At 39.4% G+C, this 23,320-nt stretch overlaps 1 protein-coding gene across 1 annotated transcript; it reads right to left on the bottom strand.

Moving 5' to 3' along the window:
- Positions 1-9,429: 9,429 nt before the first annotated feature.
- LOC145060569 (26S proteasome non-ATPase regulatory subunit 1 homolog A-like) lies at positions 9,430-15,304 on the bottom strand. The gene is made up of 12 exons (XM_079008214.1): positions 15,013-15,304; positions 13,925-13,988; positions 13,596-13,701; positions 13,402-13,513; positions 13,153-13,321; positions 12,607-13,061; positions 12,371-12,506; positions 11,718-12,199; positions 11,386-11,644; positions 10,954-11,186; positions 10,362-10,875; positions 9,430-9,937 (listed from the first exon to the last, which is right to left on the bottom strand). Exons 1-12 carry the CDS (start codon positions 15,156-15,158, stop codon positions 9,602-9,604), a joined length of 3,012 nt encoding a protein of 1,003 aa, XP_078864340.1. The 5' UTR covers positions 15,159-15,304; the 3' UTR covers positions 9,430-9,601.
- Positions 15,305-23,320: the final 8,016 nt, after the last annotated feature.

Here is a 23,320-nt window from a genome sequence, read left to right as displayed (position 1 = left end):
CTTTTCAATCATGTATTGTTTACAAAATGTTTTCAAATTATTTTCCATCAGTGTCCCAAAAATCATAACATAAAGATGAGGAGCGGTACGGTCACGCCTTCGCATTTCCATGATCTCCTGAAGTACCTGAAACAATAAACTGAAAACTGTAAGCCCGAGGGCTTAGTGAGCTACCCCCAAAATACCCATACCACACTGGCAATACCATATCAGTAATAATCAATCAATTCAACATGCATATTGGGCCATCCGCCTGACTGGACCGCCCTACCGGGCCTATAGTCTGTCTGAATCTATCACGAGCCTTCGGCATGACTGGTCCGCCACGTGGGCCTACAGTCTCCCCGGACCGCTCATAGGGTATATTGGCCTTTAGCACAAAGCAGGGCCGCCTCAATCCAACCACACGCAAATAACCATGTGTGCATTCCATCATATACAGGCATATACAAACATGAAACATATATGTCACACCAATCATAAAACATAGAATTCTTCTGTAACTAGAGTAACGACCTAGCAGGTCACTAACATACCAATCCCTACGAATCATAAGAGTATAACATACTGTGTACCCCGATTCCGATCTAACAGATCATAACCACACGTATCATACCATAACAATAAAAACTAAAGGGTCGGCCTTGGTGCCGTAGACCCTATCGATATAATGAAGATAACTCACCTCGCAGATGTCGACACGAAAGGTAAACTCCAACTCTCGAATCACTTGACACAGGTTCCACCACCTATCATCATAGCATAACATACTCATAAGTCCTTAACCTTATAAGGTACTCCATAACCTAGTAGTCAACCCCTGGTCAAAGTCAAAGTCCTCAGTCAAGGTCAACAGTCCATGTTAACCTTAACTCGCCGAGTTCCTTGAAGTACATTCCAGCTCGCCGAGTCCTCGTAGTATCTCGTCGAGTTCCTTTGATTCTCAATCAAACTTAAGGTCACCCGTCGAGTTCCTTCCTTGCAACTCGACGGATACACACTCATACATATCCCAGAGAAAACTCATCCGACTCGCCAAGTTGTTCTTCAACTCGTCGAGTCTTATGGTGATCTTCATCGGACTCGCTGAGTTGTTCATCCAACTCGTCGAGTTCACGGCCATCTTCATGTGACTCGCCGAGTCACCTTGCGACTCGTCGAGTCGATTCAGTCCTTTTTCTCCATACAGACATATTTTGAGCCATGCAACGGCTCCAACTCATAAATCCAAGCTTCTAGGGCATGCTTATCACGTAAAGTTGCAAAATTTACGTGCATGCATGACCATAAAGGCTCTAAATGTTTATTCTAAGTTCTTAATGGAACTTCATGTTCAAGAGGGACCTTAATCTCAACCAAGAATGTGACTTTATGTGTCACACCCCAAAACCGAAACGGCGGAAACGTTTTGGGGTGGATGACGTCATGTCAAGTATCACAACACATGCATTATAGTAATCAAAGTACAACAAAACATTGCATTAATAGTAATAGTTCTACATGGTTTACATTACAATACATCAAAGTAATACAAGTAAATATAATAAGTACAACTTGGTACTAAGCTATCTTCATCAACAGCTCCGGGGATGTACCTGTCTAATGCTGACCTGAGAATACAAGTTATTTGAAAAGCGAGTATCAACATTTTTACAAATGCTGGTGAGTTCATAAGTATTTAGTGGCATTTTATCCAAATAACTTAATAAAAGTGGTAGCTTTAGAGTATCCATTACATTAGTGCCTTTTCCAGAAAATCCTATATTTTCTTTAATAAAAGCAGCCTTCTACCAAGACTGGACGGAGTTATGTGGTAAAAAGTAGTTTTTCCTTAATCGCTATCATTATCAAAATACAGAATTTGATTATTAAAGAAAGCAAGAGGAATCAGGGAAAATAACATATGCCTCAGCAGTGAGGACTGCTGACTAAGGCAAAAGGAATCATAGACTCCAGGAGAGTATCGAACAAACGACACGCTTGGCTCAGTCTAACAAAGAGAGACATAGACCCCAGACAGTACCAAATGAAAGGTACGGCTAGCAAGGTCTAAAAACAGAGGATACAGACCCCAGACAGTATCAAATGAAGATACAACTAGTAAGGTCTAAAACAGAGAATACAGACCGCAGACAGTATCAAATGAAAGATACAGCTAGCAAGGTCTAAAAACAGAGAATATAGACCGCAGACAGTATCAAATGAAAGATACAACTAGCAAGGTCTAAAAACAGGGTGACTCTGAGAGTAGGTTTCCAGCATACAGTGTAAATTGCTGGTGAAATACCATTACCTTAAGGCCATGAATTATAAGGTAACCTGGGATACTCGTAACCATACTAACCGACACTAGAGTACCTGACGCCCTGCAAGCGTCTATAAAATGTGACATTTGTCACCCCTTGGCTTGGTAGGCCGTGGACTGTAGCTAGCAGTCAGGGTGTGGGGGTGTCAATCCCGTATAGATCTATACACACAATGTCCACTCTCCCTACAGGAGACTCTGGTTACCAACTAGACGACGGAGAAGGCCGTGTCCCAAGATGCATCCCAAATAGTGGGTAGTGGGTTTTCCAATATAAGTACTGAACTAGAGTTAGAGACTCATAACTGAACTGACTAGAGTAAACCTATATGGCTATGCTCGTATACATAATATATAACTAATGAATCAAACGACCTTCGGATGGACATCTGATCCCACCAGACCACATCTCAACGAAGAAAAGGAAATAGGGCAGACAAGCCTTCCTAAGTCCTTCAATCATTATTTATATGCATCTATACAAGCACAGACATACATCTAACTACGTTTGAGTGTGTAACAAGTGGAAATATATCGTGAAGTATAACCAAATCGTGTGGAATGACCGAATCGTGAAGTATAAGCGTACAATGTGGATTATCCGAATCGTGAAGTATAAGTGTACAGTGTGGAATAACCGAATTGTGAAGTGTAAGCGTACAGTGTGGAATGGTCGAATTGTGAAGTATAAGCGTACAGTGTGGAATAACCGAATCGTGAAGTATAAGCGTACCAAATATAAGTGTATCACGAAGTGGAAGCGACAACAGGTGAAGTAAGAGCGTCTAACAGGTATAAGCGACTACAAGTATAAGCGAAATAGAGGCAATAACAAGTATAAATGCATCACGAAGTGAAAGCGTTATCAAGTAGGAGTTTAAACTAAGAAGGAGTATCAAAACATGGAAGAAAACCTTTATACTTGAGAAAATCACAACTTGGTGCTCTTTGGTAAAATAAGTTTGAAAACCTTTAGAAATTCTTTGGAAACTTTTCATAAACCAGTTTAAAATGAACTTTGATAAAACAGTATAAGTAAGAGTTTGAACAAGTGAAAACCTTTTGGAAAACCATTTATAGTATCCTACTTAGTAAAACAGTTTATAGTGTGGTAAATCCTTGTGCATGCGGGTTATCAATCACATGTGATTGATATGATAACTGGCATGTTTAACTTGTATTCCCCCCCTATAAAACATGTAAAAACATTTAAAAGGTTCATTCAGGGGTATGAACTCACCTGGTGTAAGTGGATCCGACGAAGGTGTCGGTTGGGTGCTCGGTGTCAAGTAAAGACTTGGACACACTTAGTGACCTATTTAACATATGATAACATATGTTCACATACAATTAGTACATTTAATACTAATTAAACAAGTATACGCACCCTAAGGAGCGGAAAACACTTTGGTTAAGTGTTTGGGGTGTCCCGGGTAACATTTAAGGGCGTGAATGGCTTAGGAATGGAGTTTACTCTCCAAGAGTAAACTCTCCTTATAGTGTTTACGGCCCTGGGACAACTCCCCATGAGTTTCCGGTCATAAACTCATGGTGAGGGGGGTTCTGGGATGTTTAAAGGCTTTATCTCGATCGTGGAATTTTGATAAGCCCAAATCTAAAATGTATGAGTGGATTTAATGTGTTTAAAGGGACCATATGGGAGTTTACGGCCCATGAACCACCCCCCTATGTGATTTCACGGTCGTGAACTCCTATTCCTTGGTTTTATGGAAGTTTTAAGGCCTTTACACAATGGTATTGCTTCAAGCTATTTTTCCAAGGCCATTTAAGGGATTTAAACTACCATTTGGCATGGTTTGGGTGTGTTTACGGCCTAAGCATGTGCTTGGGCCGTAAACTCCTTTTTACCCCTCAATTCTTTGTGTTTAAATGTTCTAAACCCGAAATAGCAAGCCCCTAATTTATGTATTAAGCCTAAGGGTGGTTTGGGAGTGTTTTGGACATGATTTTACAAGTTTAGAGGGTGTTTACGGCCTAAGCATGTGCTTGGGCCGTAAACCCTCTTTTATGCCCCAAAATTGATTGTTTTAAGGTGTAAACACTCCTAGGCTAAATCCCCAATTAGTTTCCAAGCTCAAGGATGAGTTTAAAGGCAAGTTTGGCATCATTTTAGGGGTTTACGGCCCTAGAGTGTTCTTGGGCCATAAACTCCTTACTCCTTGCCTTCTTGGACGATTTTTGAGCTATAATGACATGCAGTGGGTTGTAAAACAAGCTAGGGTAAGGGGACTTACGATTTGGAGGCGTTTGGTTGCGGATTTGAGACGAAATCGGGCTTTATGAGAGAGATTATAGAGAGAGGGTGAAAAGGGGTGGAATGAAGTCCATTCCCCCTTATATATGGGTTGGAGTTGGAGCTTAGTGGGAATCTACCCGATACTGCCGTTACACGGGGCTTTTGGTCGCACTCGATTTAGTGGTCGTAATAAAATTTTACTTTTTCCCAAATTGATATGGAAATGTAATTTAAGTGTTTTTATTTACTTTATTACGACTATAAGGACATAAAAATATAAATTAATAAAACATTTATTTATTTGGCAACCTCCAATTAACGGAACTTTTATAAAATGGAATATTCCGTTAACGGTAACGGGGTGATGTAACGGAATAAACTTTGGGTTGTCACATCATGCCTCCAGAATCCAAGGAGGGTCCAGATCTGAAGTTATAACTTTAGATCTAGCCCATAGCTCATCATCGATCCCAACTTGAAAATCCATAAAAAAAAACCCTAGAAACAACAAAAAGGGAAGAAAAGGAAGTAAGAATGGCACTTTGATACCTCCAAAAGATGCTAGTTGAGGTAAATCCTGCTTCCCACTCCTTCCTTGCTTCAATTTCCTTTGCACTCTTAGGTTTCTTCCTCCAAGATCCTTTTTTTCCAAGCTTCAAACCCACACCAAGGCGCACACACGAATTAGCGTTTAAGGGGCTCTCAAAGACTGCAAAGAGACCAAAGGAGGCTAAGGCTCCTTTAAATAGAGGTGCAAACCCTGGGATGTAGGTTTTCCACTGCCAGCTCCTACTCGCCGAGTCCAGAATGGACTCGTCGAGTAGGTCACTTAACATGCGATCCCACCCCGCTGCTACTCGACGAGTAGGCTAACCAACCCGTCGAGTAGAGCTTACTCTAATGAATCTTGTTTAAGAATTACCTGAGAATCGGGGCGTTACATTATCCTCACTATATCAACAAGGTCTACGGCACCAAGGCCGACCGTTTATGATTTACATCCTGGTTTAGGATGGTTGCTATGTTATTGATATGCTAGATTACATCTTGATTTAGGATGGTTGCTATGTTATTGATATGCTAGATTACATCCTGGTTTAGGATGGTTGCTATGTTATTGATATGCTAGATTACATCCTGGTTTAGGATGGCTGATATGTTACTGATATGCTAGATTTCATCATGGTTTAGGATGGTTGCTATGTTAGATTTCGGATAGATCGGTATCCTAGTTATAGTATGCTTGTATGTTGTTATGATCTGTTAGATTGGTATCCTGGTAGATAGGATGTTGTTATGCTATTATGATTGTTATATCGGTATCCTGGTATAAATGATGATGTTATGTTAGTGACCTGGTTAGGTCGGTATCCTAGTTATATGATGTTGTTATGATTTGGTGATCTGTTAGATTGGTATGATTGTTATATATATATATATATATATATATATATATATATATATATATATATATATATATGCAAGTGTATGATATTTATGTACACATGCTTGTTTGATTTGGGGTTAGGTTGAGACAGTCCTGCTTTGTGCTGGAGGACAATATACCCAGGGCGGTCCGGATAACGTGAAGGCCCTGCAAAGGGATTCAGTCAGACCGAAGGCCCGACGAGCGGTCCGGATAGGATGTAGGCCCTGCGAGGCGGTCAGATGTACCGAAGGCTCGGAGAACAATCCATATAGACTGAAGGCCTGTGAGGCGGTCCAGTGAGGTTGACGGCTTATTATGCATGTTGTTTTGTATTGGTTATATGATATGGTTATGTTGTATGGTGTTGGTATTTTGGGGTAACTCACTAAGCTCTCGGGCTTACAATTTCAGTTTATTGTTTCAGGTACATCAGATGATCGCAGGAAGGCAAAGGCGTGCTCGTACAGCTCCTCATATTTTATGGTCTTATGAATTGATTCTGGGGATACTCTGATGTCTAAACTATTTTGAAAACAAACTATAATAACTTGATGGTTTTAAAATGTATTAAAAAGTTTTAATTTGTCTCAAATTTTATGGGTGTTACATGACTGATTTTTTTTTCGAATTATCATATTTAAACTTGTAATAAGAAAATCAATCATAACTACTATGAAAAATTGAAAATACATGCTACAAATAGACAAGTTATATGGTTGCAAAATGTAAAAGGGATAATGACTTAAAAGGGTAATATACTATTCGATTTGTATATATTTGATCACTGAGTTTTTTTTCCATTCATATTTACCCATTCAACTTGTTTAACTGTACACATTCAGTCCTTATGACCGGCTACTCCAGATAAACCGGGAAAAATGATTTAATAAGGTAATATATCTCTTACTTTGTACACATTTAGTCATTAATATTTTTTTATACATTTAGTCCTAAATATTTTTTTGTTGCAAAATAAGTCATTGCTATTTTTGTATAGATTTAGTGCTTAACGGGAGTAATCTAAACGAAAATTATGATGTTCAGAACATAATACCTAAGCACCAATCAAATGAGGCCACAGTGAACATAAGGATGAACAACCCCAAAACCTCACTAATGATTGTCCTATATAGGACGTCATGAGAAAACCTAAAGAAATCAATCATAAGTATTGAATGGGGGGCTAGGTTTTTCTCTCAAGGACTCACTTGAGACGGAGGGTGGTGAAAATGACAAAACCTTAAAGTTAAAATCATTAAATATGCCTAAAACACAAGACCCTAGGGATTTGAGTTGATTGTGGCGGTACATTGGGCTTCTTACTTAGGCATGTCATGTCCTACATGGCAATTTGCGTCGCACTTAAGGGATATCTTAGTTCCATCATCAATGATGCAATGTACCAACTACCAACGGCTAAAGGAAATTGCATTCACCGATAAGGAAGGGGTCAGGGGGACGAGAGGTGAGGAGGAGAGAGGATGATGGTGTTTCTGGTGGAAGGGTTGTGGTGATTCACAAGGATGGAATCGGCGGAGGTTTGGTCGGCGAGTGCAATGGGGGTTAGGCATAGGTGAAAATCGATGGTGGTGTGGTGTCACTCGATGGGAAGAAAGTAGGAGAAATTGAAGCAAAATGTCGGCAGCGGTATAGTTTCTAATGGGATAATTGAGAAGATAACATGACAAGATGGAGAGTGTGTATCTGGTCAGGCGTTGGTAGACGGTATTTGGTTGTGTTTGGAGCAATGCACCAAAAAAATTGAAAAATAAAATAAAATAAACGGATATGGCTTAGGTTAAATGGTGTCATGCATTGTTTGCCATCGTCAAACCTAAGTGGACAGTTTACCAACGGTAAACACAGTGCAGTGATGTTATTTTTGTCGGCGGTATTATGCCATCGACACATTTTCACCGTTTTCTCGCTCCATTTTACTGTTGAGAGAATAATAAGTGAGGAGAATGAATTATGCATTATGAACTTGTGCTTTATGCATTAGGAAAATACATAAGAGTGGTAGGAAAAAAAAACATCATCACACCCTACTCATAGACAAATTGTGGAAAAAAATGGTAAAAACTTATATGATGCCTATATGACATACTTTTACCATTGGCAAAAAATCACCACACCCTTTAGCCTTATGAAACCTGTTATATTAGGTAGCAGTGACAAAAAAAAACAAGTGGACATCCACTTTATGCCCCGATAAAGCAACAAAAAAAAGGTTTAGGGTACTTATTAGACTAATTCTTGAAAGTTTGTGGGTCTAGAGTATCATTTCCCCTATGTTGTTCTACTAGATGTTTTAAGATTATTCCTTGCAAAATTAATGTGTTTTATTGGCATCTTTGGTTAACCGTCCTCCTTCTCGGGTTAATCTTGACAAGAAAGATCTTGATATTCCATGAGTTTATTTGTGTTATGTGTGACTCGGATATGGAAGACTTGATGTGCATGTTTGTTTTGTGTCATGTGGCGTCGTCTTTATGGAGATTCATAATGGTGTGCCTTAACCATTCGGGAATTCAATGCTATTAATGATATTGTCACTAAGATTGAAGCTTCTCGGTTAACCAAAGCAAAAAATTGAGGTACTTGAGGCTATTATTGCCATTATGTGGTGGTTGACTAAATATTAAAAACAATCAGTTGATTAATAGATTGATTGACTGTATTGTGGATAGAAATTAAAAAAATAAATAAATAAATAAATAAATAGCATTAGCAAAATGTCTTGGAATTTAAATCATATTCAATGTAATTCTTTGTTAGCTTTGCACTAACTTCTTTTTATATAAATCTTTCAGCCATTCAAAAAAAAACATCCAACATTTAGTTACAAAAACATAACATATGAATGTAGTCAAATCAATTTTACATTAATATATGGGCACCTTTAGTTCCAAAACATAACTAACATATGAACGTAGTAAATCAATTTTATATTAACATATTAGTTGTGGGTTGATTAAAACAAAATGTTAAATACAAATGATCAAAAGAAAAGTTTATTTGAACTTGAAATCTAAAATAAATAAAAATTATTAGTAAAAAAACATGCAAAACAAATAAATTAAAATTATATATTTAATTGTTAAACTCGTATACTAAACAAGTTAACAAAATGTTAAATACGAAATGTTTAAAATAGACAAGCTCGCACCCTATTAAAGGGTGGCACCTGTAAAATGGCCTACAAAAAAAATAGACTGGAGAAGATTTCGAAGGTCAAATCTTGGAAAATTGTTAGGAGGGTTAGTAAAATTTGTCTCGCTTGTAATATTTGTATATTTGATTAAATACATGTAATGAGTTTGCCATAATCTTCTGATTATTGCAGAGTTTAATATCTTGATAATAATTATCAGTCAGCGGGTTGTGAAAGGTGTAGTCACAAACTCACAGGTCGAAAATAATAAACAAACACCATACTGCTTTCCAAATGGAATAAAATCTATATAAAGATAAATGTGAAATGTCAAATTCTTGGAGAAAAAAAAATATATATGAAAAATCTTAAACAAAAAACAAACACAAAATACGTCTACATTAGTTCCAATAAGTCACAAACAAACAAACAAACCGACTAAACATCATATCATCATCACGTGCTGTATTCAAAAGGTTGGGGTGGTTGCGGTTCATCATCCACAACCATGGCTGCGCCCGGTTGTGTAGCTGCCGGTGCACCCGCAGCGGTTGATGCGGTCGATGTCGGTGCATCGGTTAGAGCCAAGACCTCCGGTTCAGTTGGTCGAAGGTCCTTCAAAAGTACAAAACCAGATGCAGCTGCTTTCACTGGAGCATATCTACTGTCTTCTAGGAACTTAATAAACTTCTCTTGAGCAGGGACTACTCTTGCTGGGTTTGTTAGGATCTCAAAACTTGCTTCTGGTTCAGCCTTCTTCTCTTTCTCCTTCTCCCCACCAGCACCATCCACCTGTTAAATTGCAACAAATAACCAAATCACACTTTTAGCCCCTGTAGTTTTCAATATCCCATAAATTACATTTCTGGTCCCTGTAGTTCTAAATTTCCAGAATTACACTTTTGGTCCGATTACTTTTTAATTTGCAAGGAAATAAACAAGACACTTTTATAGTTCTAAATTTCCAGAACTACATTTTTGGTCCATGAAGTTTTTAGTTTGCATGAATTTCATTTCTGGTCCCTGTAGTTTTAATTTTCCAAAATTACACTTTTGGTCCATCAACTTTCTAATTTGCAGGAAACGAGTAACTACACTTTTGGTCCCTATAGTTTGCAATCTTACATACCGACTTTTTATGACTTTATTGAGTCAAAAATATAGGATTAATTTATTATTTTATTACGTCCTAATAAAATAAATATTAAATACATACCTGCATTGAATCAGCATCCTTTTCAGCGGAAGCTTTTCCTTTCCCCGAAGCAGAACCAGATGAGTCAGCAGCTGATAACTTGTCAGCATTAGCTTTTTCGGCCTCCTTCTTGCTAGCTCTAGCCTTGGCTCTTGCTGAGGTGGACAAAACAGCGGTGGGGAGTTTGACCGCTGACGTGGCAGTAGGTACAGTTGTGGGGCGGGGGTACTCAAACAAGGAGGGTTTGGCATGTGACAAGAAATCAAATCGTGGGACTTTCAAGTCATAGTTGAGCCCAATTAAAGCAGTAGGGGAGAAGGCTAAGCTAATGAAGTAAATCAAAGGGTACCAGTACCAAAACTGGCTGAAAACAGCAAGCCCAACAACTGCAGTGATTTTGTCGTGTTTTGTCTTGGAAAGTAACTTGATTGTCACGTTTCTACCTCCGGCATCCAGGATTCCGGAGGCCAAAATAGCACCCATTTTGCTCATTGTGTCTTCGTGTTTGTCCAGAATGATCTTTTCCAGTTGGCGTCTGTTTTTAAAAAGTTTACATCAGAAATAAGAATATGATTTTTGGGAAAACAAAAAAAAAAAAAAAAGATGAAATTACCTGAATGCCCCTACACGGGAGTCACTGGCTTCACTGATTTGGATCATTACCATTGCCATTGCAATGAGAGCACCTTGACGCACAAAGTCAACTACATCTGATGTGAGAGGTTCTAGCAGAGATATGGCCTCACTTAGACCAGTGCCAGCACAGGAAATGCCAACAGCCATGGCTGCCCCGTAGCGGACATGTGGGTTGTAGGATTCCGACAGCAGGGAGACAATACGTGGAGTCTGAAGCAAAAAATAGCAAGTTTAGTTTTTGGATTCCTATGAACAGTGAAATCCATCAAGTAGAGAACTTGAAGAAATCTGATTAGATTCCATATATTTTGAATGAAATCTAAACTTCCAATTCCATCAAAGACTCAAACACTGCCCATATAAATTTGGCTTGAACAAAAAAAGTGTAGAGAGAAAAAGGGAATCCAACCTGTTCAGGTTCAGAGTACAAAACAAAGCCAAGAGCTAAAACAGCAGTCCTTCTAACATCATCACTAACATCCGATACAGCAAAGTGCAACAACTGTCTAATAGCCTTATTATTTGCTGTCCCACTATACGCCAATGCCAAGGCATACATCCCTCCATACCTCAATATCGGATCCTGATCGCGGGTCATCTGTTCAATCAAAGTATCCGCTTCCTCCTCCCTTCCATAAACAGTAAGCGCAATCCCCAAAGCCAAACCCCTACACTCCAAAAAACATTTCCCAAAATCATTCAACATATTATTGATTAATTGTAAATTGTGAATGATTTCACCTTATGATCTTTTCATGCTGTGTCTCATGAGCATACACAAGCATCTCAGCTGCCTTCTCACTAGCGGTCCCCACCATCAACAACCCCATGCTGATACCTGCAGCTTCACCTGCAACAGCACTGTCTGTGTAGAGGACGCTTTTTATTTCATCATAAATGTCTTCATCTGCTGTCCCTAGAGCTGCTAACCCTAGGCCTAAACAAGCGCCATGCTGGACAACTTCAACATTGGTACTCCTAAGGCTGTCACGTAGGAACTGTTTGATGCCTTCTCCATGGTTTGCATGGATTAAACCAAGAGCATAAAGTGCACCTCCTTCTGAATAGGGACTACCACCTCCACCACCACCACCACCCGCCCCACTTTGTGGAAGGTAAGGTGCCATTAGTGATCTTCCTTGTTGTAAGTGGCCTCCATGGATAACACCTAGTCCAGCTGTCGCACTGAACTTAGCCCAATTTGTCGCCCTGCTTAACCAATCCTGAAATCGTATCCAAACATAAAACATTTACAAATTGCTCATAAATCTGAATGTTCTTTTTAGGGATTGCACTGTTGCTATTATGACTAAAGATTTGTAAGTCAGTTACTAATATGTGTAAAGAAATTATAGTAGTAAAATGAGTGAAGTATGTAGATATAGTGAAATTACCAGATTCTCCCTTAGGAAAGTATCCACGGTTGTTCCTGCATGCATAAGTGCATTAGCATATATAGTTGCACTGTGGCAAACACTGTTTCTCATCTCAATCGATTGCTTTATTGTCTTGAGAATAAGAAGATCCGACCTATTTAGAAAGTTATAAGAAAGGTGAGACAAGAAACCGTAATAATAGATATAGATAATAATATAATATGAGAAAAGGGGAAAGGGGAAAGGTTACTCACTTGTTATGACTGTATAAAAACTGTAGAGTCAACTGAATGGAAGTTTCACCAGACAAGATTCCTTTCATTTTGGTCAACCTTTCAGCATATGTTACTTCAGATGGATCTGTTTCAGGTACACTAGGGGTAGGAGGAGCTTGGGTGGTTTCATCAGCCATTTGAGTGTCCTCTCCTTGAGCAGCATCTGTCTCAGTGACTACAGGCTGTTCAGGTTTTAGTTTGGGACTTGAGAGGCGATCCCTTACACTCAAAAGAAAAGCTTGATGCTCATTTTCAATGAGATCAAAAGCAATTTGAAAAGCCATCATTGCATCATCCTTGTTTTCAGATCTTAGAAGCTTTTCTAGTATGTTTGCAACGCCTTCCGGTTGATCAAGAAACATAAGGCACTGGCAAATGTTTAAGTAATCTGGGGATGCAAGATCTTGATATACTTTCACAAGAAGAAGAAGCACCTGATCATATTCCATCATATATTCATGTGTCAAATGTGTAAATAGAAGCATGTAGTAGGGGTAAATTAGGGTTTGGGATTTAGGAATTTACCTCACGCCTATATTCTCTGCGATTGACAAATGCATGGGATACATTCATGCAATATGCCAAAGTGGCATGAACATTATCACTGTTTGTGATTGCTTCCTTAAGTTTATCCAACCTTCGGCATTCAATTGCCATTCCAATTGCTTGTTGATATTTTCCATCAGTGATACACCTTTAAAAATTACAGAGTGAAAAGAAAAAGTGAGACTAGAGAACCTGTTAAATTAAACCAAGAAGTAAAAGCATACATACTTATCAAGCATTCTTTCAACTATTGCTTCAAGCCTGGGGTCTACATCTGAAGCATCTTCCTTTGATTCTGCTGCTTTTGTCCTCAAAGTTGCATACTCATCAATAGCTTTGGCTGAGAAAATAAAAAGTCAAAGCAGTCAATGGCATTTTCAAGGAATAAAAATTGTTGTCAGTTGTCATAAGACAACACTTACCAAGAAGAGTATGAACATAATCTGAGTCCTCCGAAACATCAAATAAACTGCCAGCTCCAAGGGCATATGATAGTGAGTCATTAAGCTCTCCCAAGTAATAGAAAACCTACACAAAAGAGGCAAGAGATGTTTTACTTTTGACATATAAAAACAATCACATTATATGTCCATTCATGAGGCTTAGATATAAGGGAGCAAAATATATCATATAGGTTTTTCAAAAGCATTGGAAAGCATTATTTTCTTTAAGCCAAAAGATAAGCATATTCATCTTTATAAAAAAACTTAGTAGCAATATTATGGCAGAAGAAAATGAAAATAGGTCAAACCTTTGAAACAAGTAAAGCAGCCAATTGTCTTTGATCGAACTCTTCGTCTTCATATAAACTCTCTCTGGATATAAAAAGGGTAAACATGTCAATGAATTTATTCGAGAAAACTACATTAATATATTTCTAATGGAATCAAACAAAAGAGCAAAATGGAGGGTAGATCAAATGAACTTGAAAAATACATGGCATTAAAGGACCTAGAAAACTCAAGTTTCACTTCTGTTATGAGGAGATGCTAACTAGATTTTAGACGAAGTGTGGTTAATGGTCTTTTTTCTTGAATTTTCAGTGACATAACCATATTTATCACCCTCCAATACCACTTAACCTTTTCCATTCGCTTGATTTCTTTGAAAAGATTACTCAATAAAAATAAACTGATTTCAGATAGTGATTAACGAAACTGCTCCTACTAAGTACTTTAATAAACTAAGTTATTACTTCAACTTGCTTTCTTGATTCTTCAACAAGACTTCTACATTATTTGTATACTTTCCACTGCTAGATTGTTGTCTTCAGTGCTTTATTTTACCTAGCTACAGATGGCCTTGGCTCCATTATAAATTTCAGCTATTAAGCTATACTAAAGTTTTCCTCCAAAAAAACTGATATATTGACAAAAAAAAACATTGAAACCCCTTTGTTCCATCACCAACATCCAATCTCCATAACACATAGGCCTGGAAGAGGCATTTTTGTCTTCTACATCCAACTTCCATGTGATATAGGATTATAATGGAAAATGCTTATCAAACATATGACTCTAAACAAATAAGAAAGGTTTTTAGAACTAACTTGGGATGAACTTGCATAACTCAAGACGAACTAGAAATTTAGACTTAATGATCCCTCTCTTAAGCGAAAATGGAACATTATATTAAAACAAAACTCTTCCTAAAGTCGATTTAAATTGACTTCAGGTTGTAAATTTAACAAGCTCCAAGCATACAACAAAACATAAAATCCATTTTTCATACTCTTAACACAGGCGGGAAACCAATCGGCTACAAATCTCTACTCAAAGACTAAAAAAAAAACAAAAGTATCAAAATTACATAATCGATGACAAGGATTGTGATATTTACATGATTGGAACGCTAGTTGAGATCTCAGGCCAGAAGTAGTCAACAAAGGCGTTAAGATTTGAGAGAGCATGAAGCTTGAGAGACGGATGCGGCTCGTTAAGCATCGCCAAAAGACCGCCTGCGGAGCTCACCATAGTCGCCGCCATTGTTACACCGACCAGTATTAACACACAGTCACCGTCGAATTAGTTCGATTATATCAAATGGAGACGAAGAGGTCTGGATCCAAGGTTAGGGTTTTGGATACCGGAGAAGAGTTTTGATACGTGTTTCTGGTTCGATTTCTTTGGGGAGGGGCAAAGTACAGAGTAATCTAGGCCCGATTTTATTCTATACTCCCCTTGAACTTTTGCTTTTGACAATTTCGGCACTCCAAGTTTGATTTGCCATATTTAACTCCACTTCTATAGAAAAAGAAGAAGTTAAATACCATTGTATTTTGTTTTTTTACAATATCGTATTATATAAATATATTTAATATATTAATACCTATGTTATTTATGAACATTGGTTGGTTTTGTCTTTGGCGGTTTGTGGTTTTGCATCTCTTGATTGGGTTAGAGTCGACTTCTATCTATTGGTTGGCTTGGAGCCGATTTTGTTATTTTCGGTCCGGGTATGTTTACTGCTTAGGGTTAATTTTGGATCCCTTGTTCTCTTTTTTTTTCGTTTCCAACTTTTTAGGGTTTATCGCTCTACTGTCTCTTTAGCTAACCAACAACACAAGACGCTATTCTCGTAAGCAAACATCTGTTTGGATTTAGAATTTGGGTATGTTATGTATGATTTCTATTCGTATTTAGTTGTTCTTATGATTTTCAATTTGTGTTGTGAATGATGTTCCTTTTGTTTTCATACAATGATTCCCAATAAACGTAAAAGAGGTTCTACTTCTGGTGCAATAGTGTCCCGCCATTCACGAAGAAAATCATTTTTTTGTAGACGTATATGTATTACCCATGTATTATGATTGTGGTAGTTGTTCCTATTTCTATGAATTTTGTGGAGCGCTTTTTGTTTCATGAGAAGGTGTTGTATTTATCTTGGGCTAATTGTCCACGTTATACCAAGTGATGTAAATTAGATTTTGTTGTTCTTCCATATCCTCTTGCTCCACCTAATGTGGTTTCCCAGTTCTTTGAGGATTATCAGTTTATGCATAATATAAGGGCATACAATTCCATGTTTTTATGACATCATTCGGTGCAAAAGTGTAAGATTAGATGAGGCAATCAATAAAAGTCATGGACCTTATGTGCTCAAGGTGTCTGGTTAGATTTCTCATTGGATTGGATCGTTGTATCTGCAAGACAATGATCATCCCCGTTTTTTGCAGTTGTATATGTACAACACTGACAATGAGCTTTCTAATAGACTTTGTTCTTTTCCATAGTGAAGGTGATGTGGTTTTATCTGTAGATGTTGTGTATTGTTTGAATGATATGTTAGATATACATAATGAGTAGGTTCGTACCTTTAAAATGAAGAAAGAGATGGTTCAATCAATGAACTTGGATTCTTATGTTGTACGGTTATTTAATAGTGTTCATGATAGAAGATACGGGCTCTCGGTTCCTGGTAGTTTGGGTTGCATTGTTTGTGATGATGATTTTACCGGTGCTGTTTATGATATTATCATCTATTCTAAGTCGGGATTAGCCCAGCGAGTAAGCAAGCTTCATCCTAGTTGCATGCCTTGCAATATACATTATTGTTTCCATATGGTGAAGAGGGTTGGTCGCCTAGGCTACGTATACGTAGTGATTATGTGTCAAAGGATAAAAGTTTAACAAGCAATATATATTATAGTTATCAGATTCATGAATGATGTGGTGTGTATTCTCTTATTTTACATGGGTGTCACCTTTTCGACAATATTTGGTTGATTCCTATACTTGCATTGAACAATTAGGGCTTGATTACATAGAACACCATCAGAAGCAGTGCATTCCGAATACATCAACGGTGTTTAAGATGCTTTATCGAAATGAGATATTATGACATCCCCACTATGACATCCCCCGATTTTCAAAACCCATTTAAAACTTTTTATTTATGTTTTATTTAATTAAGAGGTGGAAATTCCCAGTTAATTAAAATATATTGAGATAACAAAAGTTATTTCGTTATATTAAATTATGAGGATGTCATCATTCATATCGAAACATACATTACAACGTAAATGTATAAAAGGTCCTGAAATACTATAACAGGCACGTCTCTTATTTCACTCGACAACTTAACTAAGCTTCAACAACCTTACATCCACTACCTGTGATGCACATATGTGACATCCTAGAAATAAATGTAACATTTTTCGTTTTTAAATTCCAACCAAAGACCATATATGTTTTACAAACATAGTTCCCAAAAGTAATAATCACGAATCAAAGTATCCTAAAATAAAATATCATAAAATCAAAAGGATGTGCATGATCACGCCTTTGCTTCCCCCGATCGTCTGAAGTACCCGAAACATTAAACTTAAATGGTAAAAAAAGCTTAGTGTGTTATAGGTTGATATGTGATATGTATGCGTTATGTATGCTATGTATGATGAGGACCGGAAGGTCAAGATGATATGGACCGGAAGGTCAGGAGGTTACGGACCGGAAGGTCGATACGGGTAGGACCGGAAGGTCTACCAGGATTCGGGATGGAAGTCCCCTGAGACACTTGGACCGGAAGGTTCCACAGAGTTATGGCCTGGAAAGGCGTATGTGTTGTATGTGGTATTTTGGGGAACTCACTAAGCATTTATGCTTACAGTTGTTGTGTTGTGTCTCAGGTACTAGCGAGGACCATGGGAAGGCGCTGGCGTGACCCTTACACACAGAGAGAAGACTTGATTTTGATCTTGGGATGTGTTTTGAATTGATAACATTTGTGGAACACTTTCGAGAATGTTTATTATATGAAAATTTTGGTTGTTGAAAAATGAAAATTTTGTTTTGAAAATCACTTCGTTACAAGTTGGTATCAGAGCCTTGGTTTGAGGGACTCGGATGCACCTTCGGGCGTATTTGAACTCAAACTGAGGATTTGGGAAAAATTTCAAACGATAAAACTAATTTAAAAAGGAAAAAAAGAAAATAGCAAGAGATTTTGAGACAACCAGAGCGGATGAGTGTGTACGGACAACCAGCGCCCAAACGGTGAATCTCCAAAATGCCCTTACATTATGTGTTATGAGATATGATATGTTATGTTATGCATGCTAGAGTTGGCTAGGTATTCATATTAGGACTAGAGTGGCCTAATTTTGTGATGCATTGGCCTAGGAAGGACTGTGCTGCTATGTGATGCTTGAGAGTGAGTAGGTAGCAGTGAGGGCTGATAAGAGGTCTACCGAAGGGTAACCTATGCCAGTGATATATAGAGTACTTTGTGATCTGGGATCCAAGGAGGAGGACTTAGGGTGAATACTGATGCGGTGTAGACAGTAGTATAAGGGCCCATACTACCGAAGACACCGGAGCAGTGCGCACTCTAAGTAAGAATCCTTTGGGTACTAAGGAACAAGTAGGTTCGAGTTATCGAGTGCGAGCATGCTCGAACGAGTCTTTGATATTATTATGTTATATTTCAGAGACATCATGGTTGGGACACGCCACAGACCTGAGGCGAGCGGTGTGAGTGACGAGGAGCTTCGTTAGATGATCCACAATGAGGTGGCGGCGACGATCAGGACCGAGATTCCGGAGATGTTTGGGTCTATCAAGACCACACTAATTGAGACTTTCGATGAGCGGTACGCCGCAGTGACTGAGGCTGCAGCCGCTGCAGCTACCGCAGCTGTGGCTGCTGCCAGGCCTTAGGGAGGTGACTCGTTGTTGTTTCGGGAGTTCAGCAACACGAAGACACCTGAGTTTAACGGGACGCAGGATCCGATCGTTGCGATGAGATGGATTGATGACATTGAGGAATGCTTCTATACGTGTTCGTGTCCGGAGCATCTGAGGGTTCGGTTCGCATTGAACCAGCTTCGCTTGGGAGTGAAGGACTGGTGGAAGTTCGTGACGACAAGCTTTACAGTGGCATAGATCTCAGAGGTGACCTGGGAGAGGTTCACCACCATGTTCAGAGATGAGTATGTTCCCCCGGTTGAGAGGGAAGGATTGGTTCAAGAGTTCTTGAACCTCAAGCAGGGTACTGATTCGGTCACTGTGATTACGAGGAAGTTTCATGAGAGGGAGATGTTCTGCACTGAGCAGGTGTCTACTGATCAGGCACATATGAGCCGGTATTTGGGCATTCCGAGGAGAGACATTCGGGAGTTCGTGTCGAACTCGACGTACCGGACATTTGTTGAGCTCCAAGAAAATGCCCGGAAGAGGGAGATTGAGTTAGAGACTCAGACCAGGGAGGAGGCTGAGTCTGAGAGGATGGATTGGTGGCCGCCTCAGTCTCAGCCGGCAGCCAAGCGGACCAAGGCCGCTGATTCGAGGACTGGAGGCCAGAAGGGTCGCACTTGCGGGAAGTGCGCCAAGGGGCATGCGGGGGTCTGTCGATCGGGTGCTTGCTACAAATGTGGCAAGGAGGGGCATATCACCAAGTATTGCCCCAAGGGATTTATGGTTTGCTTTCATTGCAACCAGACTGGCCATCGGAAGGCCGAGTGTTTGCAGTTGCATCAGGGGTCAGCATAGGGATCTATGCCTGCTGCTGGTGCGGAATGCATTAGCGAAGTTCGCCAATCATCTGGTACTCGCAATGGGGTCCCGAGCCCCATGGTAGTCGGGAGCTCCACAAGCTCTGAACTCCCTGAATGTCAGTGTGCGTGACCCCATCAAGGCCTCCACCTCGGTGCGGAAAGCACTCATGCTCTCATCTTGAAGCTCCAAAATACCCTCCTTGATTGTGCCGAAGATCACAGGAGTCTGATCCAGGATACCGTGCGTGATCTCAGAGGAGATGAACTCCCTAGTCTAGTCGTCTAGCTTCCCAACTCCTGAGCCTGAGCCTGATCCCTCACCGGCACTTGAACTGCCGACTGGTCTAATGCGTAGTGTCACCATTCTGAAAACCACATCATAACAACATCAGAATACTAATCATATATCAAGGGATCACATATACTACAAGTTCCCTAGATTCATCTCAACTTTCCTTGATTCGAGTACGAATCCTATGCTTTCAGTAGTACAGGCCTATACTACCTTCGACATATATCCATACTTTCCTCAAGAACTGCCTTAACTCCACCAAGTCCCTTCTACTGCTACTGTTCTCTGCTACTCACATCCTAGGCTTACCCTAGGGTAACCACCAATCTACTCTCCGCCATCAGCTGCGTAAGAAGTCCCTTCTATCTCCCCCTAACTAGCTCGCGAATACCATGACGTATCACTAAGACTAGATAATTCTTCGAATGAGAGGTCCTACCCTACAACGATTGGAATCAGACAAGAGATGTGAAATAGAGCTAAAATCAACCTTCTGAAATTATTTAGTCCTCGTAATATGTAAATTAACATATACGTTAACTAGTTAGTTAAAGATAACTAGAAATCCTAAAATCACAAAGCAAGCAGCATTCGAGCATTGAGTAAACATAATCAAACATATCCTAATCAGGCCATCATATCACTGACTAATCAGTACTAGCATGCAGTTCATAAATCTCATACACATATAACAGGCACATAAGGCATCCTTCCTAGATCCTTAGTCCTAATCTAGCACGTAGTTCTCATAAAGCTGATACGCATTTCATAACATAAACTTGTATGGGTAATTTTCGGAGTACTTACTTGAGCTCGGCTGATTGCATGCACCACACCTTTTTCTCTTTTTAAAAATTCTTTTTGCTTTTTCTAAAATTTATTTTCCTTTACTCAAAGTCATTTTTATAAAAAGGTTTTCATTTTGAAAATTTCTATACCAATTCCTTAGTTTGAGTTTAGACACACCCAAAACTGTGACCGAATCTCTCAAACCAAGGCTTTGATACCAACTTGAAACATCCCAAAAATATGGTCCAAAAAATTCGTTTTAAAATCATTAACAATGGCAACATGAATACCAATCATCGCATAAAAACCATAAGTCGTGTAACTCAAAATAAAATAATATCTGTCAATGTATTAAAATCATATCAAATATCAGAGCAACTCATCCCAGGCTAAAACTGTGGTGTGTGCCATGTAGTCATTCTAAGCTCTTCCGTTTTCTAGCAGAAGTACCTGACACCAAAACTGAAAAATGTAAGCACGAAGCTTAGTGAGTCCCCCAAACTATCACATACCATACACATAATCACATAATAGCATACATTGGGCCTTTCTCCCTACATCAGGCCCCGCCCAACATCGGCCCTGTCGGCATTGGGCCTTGCCCAGTATCGGACCGAAGTCCGGTATACATATATCATAGAAACAAGCATATAACACATAAACATATAACATAAACAAATAAACATTCCTCGGGCTTGCCCCGACATCGGAACGGAGTCCGGAACACATAACACATAACATATAAGCTAGACCTTCCACGGGCTTGCCCCGACATCGGACCGATGTCCGAAAACATATAACTACATCGGGCTAACCCCGACATTGCTAACATACATAAACGGGCCAACCTTGATGTCGTAGACCCATTCCTACTGCAAGAGGACTCACCTCGCAAAGCTGACTGCTGAAATATCGAGTGAGGAATCTCCGACGGTTGCTCTGTAACAACGTAAATTTCAAAACAATTTTTCACATTTAAAATTGTTAATTTTAATTCATAAATATTCTCATATCTCATTGTATCACACATCAAATCCATAAAAACACATCCCAAGATCAAAATGTATAAAATCTCCAATAGTATGTACTGATCATGTCGGCGCCTTCCCGTGATCCTCACTGGTACCTGAAACACATAACACAAACATTGTAAGCATAAATGCTTAGTGAGTTCCCCAAAATACCACATTTATCACATAATAGCCACCCAAGGCTATAACTCTATGAGCCCTCTGGCTCTAACCCTGTGGACTCTCTGATCCTAACTCTGTAAACTCTAATATACATAAATCACATAGAAATAATGTTGTGCAACACATCACATGAATAGCATACAAGATACTCTATCACATAACTCTAATTGCCACACAAGGTAAAGTATAGTGAGAAGACTCACCTCGGATAACTCGGTAAACCTCAAACTCTGAAACCCTGTACTAGCCTCCGCCTAATCACATAATAATTACTCTAATTAATACAACATCTAAAGGCTAGGCTAACCCATATCTCTAAGTCCTCTAAGAAGGTTAAAAGGCCATTCTACCCCTCTAATGGCTCTTAAGTCCAAACATTGAGTAAATCCTAAAAGTCAACGACGTCAACGGTCAAACTTTGACCATACTCGTCGAGTGCACTCAGGCGACTCGGCGAGTCCGCACTAGTCCTCTGGATCCTTCCAATCCCCACTTGGCACGGCGAGTCCCCTCTCCACTCGCCGGGTTACTCAGCAACGAATCGCGGGGCACCCCCAAATCGACTCGTCGAGTCTACTTATGAACTCGACAAGTTGCTCCCATGACAACACTCAAATGACCTTCTGAGGTCAGATCTGTTTCCCTAATCTATAGATTTAACCTCCATATATCCAATAACCACGTAAAGGTCGAATCTTGCTATACATGCATTGCACCCAAGCCTTATTTTGATGAAATTCCTTCTAACATGGCAACCTAGCCTCTTTTCCTCCATAAACCAACATAAAGCAGAATGGGGAAGGCTCTCTGGACCTCTATGGGTCCAGATATGAGGTCTAACATAGCAAAGGACCATAAGCTCCACTTATCACACTCTAAAAAGGCCATAGAAAACCCTAGATCATGGATCTTAACCCAAAATAGAAAGGAAGTTCGATTTGGTACCTCAAAAGTGTAGATCTGAACTTGAAAACCCTAGATCCACAGCTCCTTTGACCTCCTCTTGCTGGAAACAACTTCTCCTTTTCTAAATCACACCAAAATTGATTAATATAGCCTTATATCTCTCTCAACTCGCTCAAGCTCTCAAGGGGTACTCTCTCTGGACAGGTCGCCGCACATGAGGGCTATAAGGTCCTTTAAATAGGGCACATGCTCGGGGATTTATGGTTTCAGTCGTCAGCACGGACTCGTTGAGTCCACCCTTACCGACTCGTCGAGTCCCCTCATTTATCAGTCAACAATACGCGATCCTACTCGACGAGTCTAGGCGTCAACTCGTCGAGTCCCTCTCTTAACTCCAAAAATAATGATAAAATATAATACCTGAAAATCCGGATGTTACATGCTCCCCCGACCCCCCGACTATTATTACCACAA

The sequence above is a fragment of the Lactuca serriola genome, chromosome 6 (assembly GCF_051521515.1).
Source record: "Lactuca serriola cultivar US96UC23 chromosome 6, Lser_US96UC23_V15, whole genome shotgun sequence".
Classification (NCBI taxonomy): Eukaryota; Viridiplantae; Streptophyta; class Magnoliopsida; order Asterales; family Asteraceae; genus Lactuca; species Lactuca serriola.
This window is presented reverse-complemented; position numbering and strand designations above follow the sequence as displayed.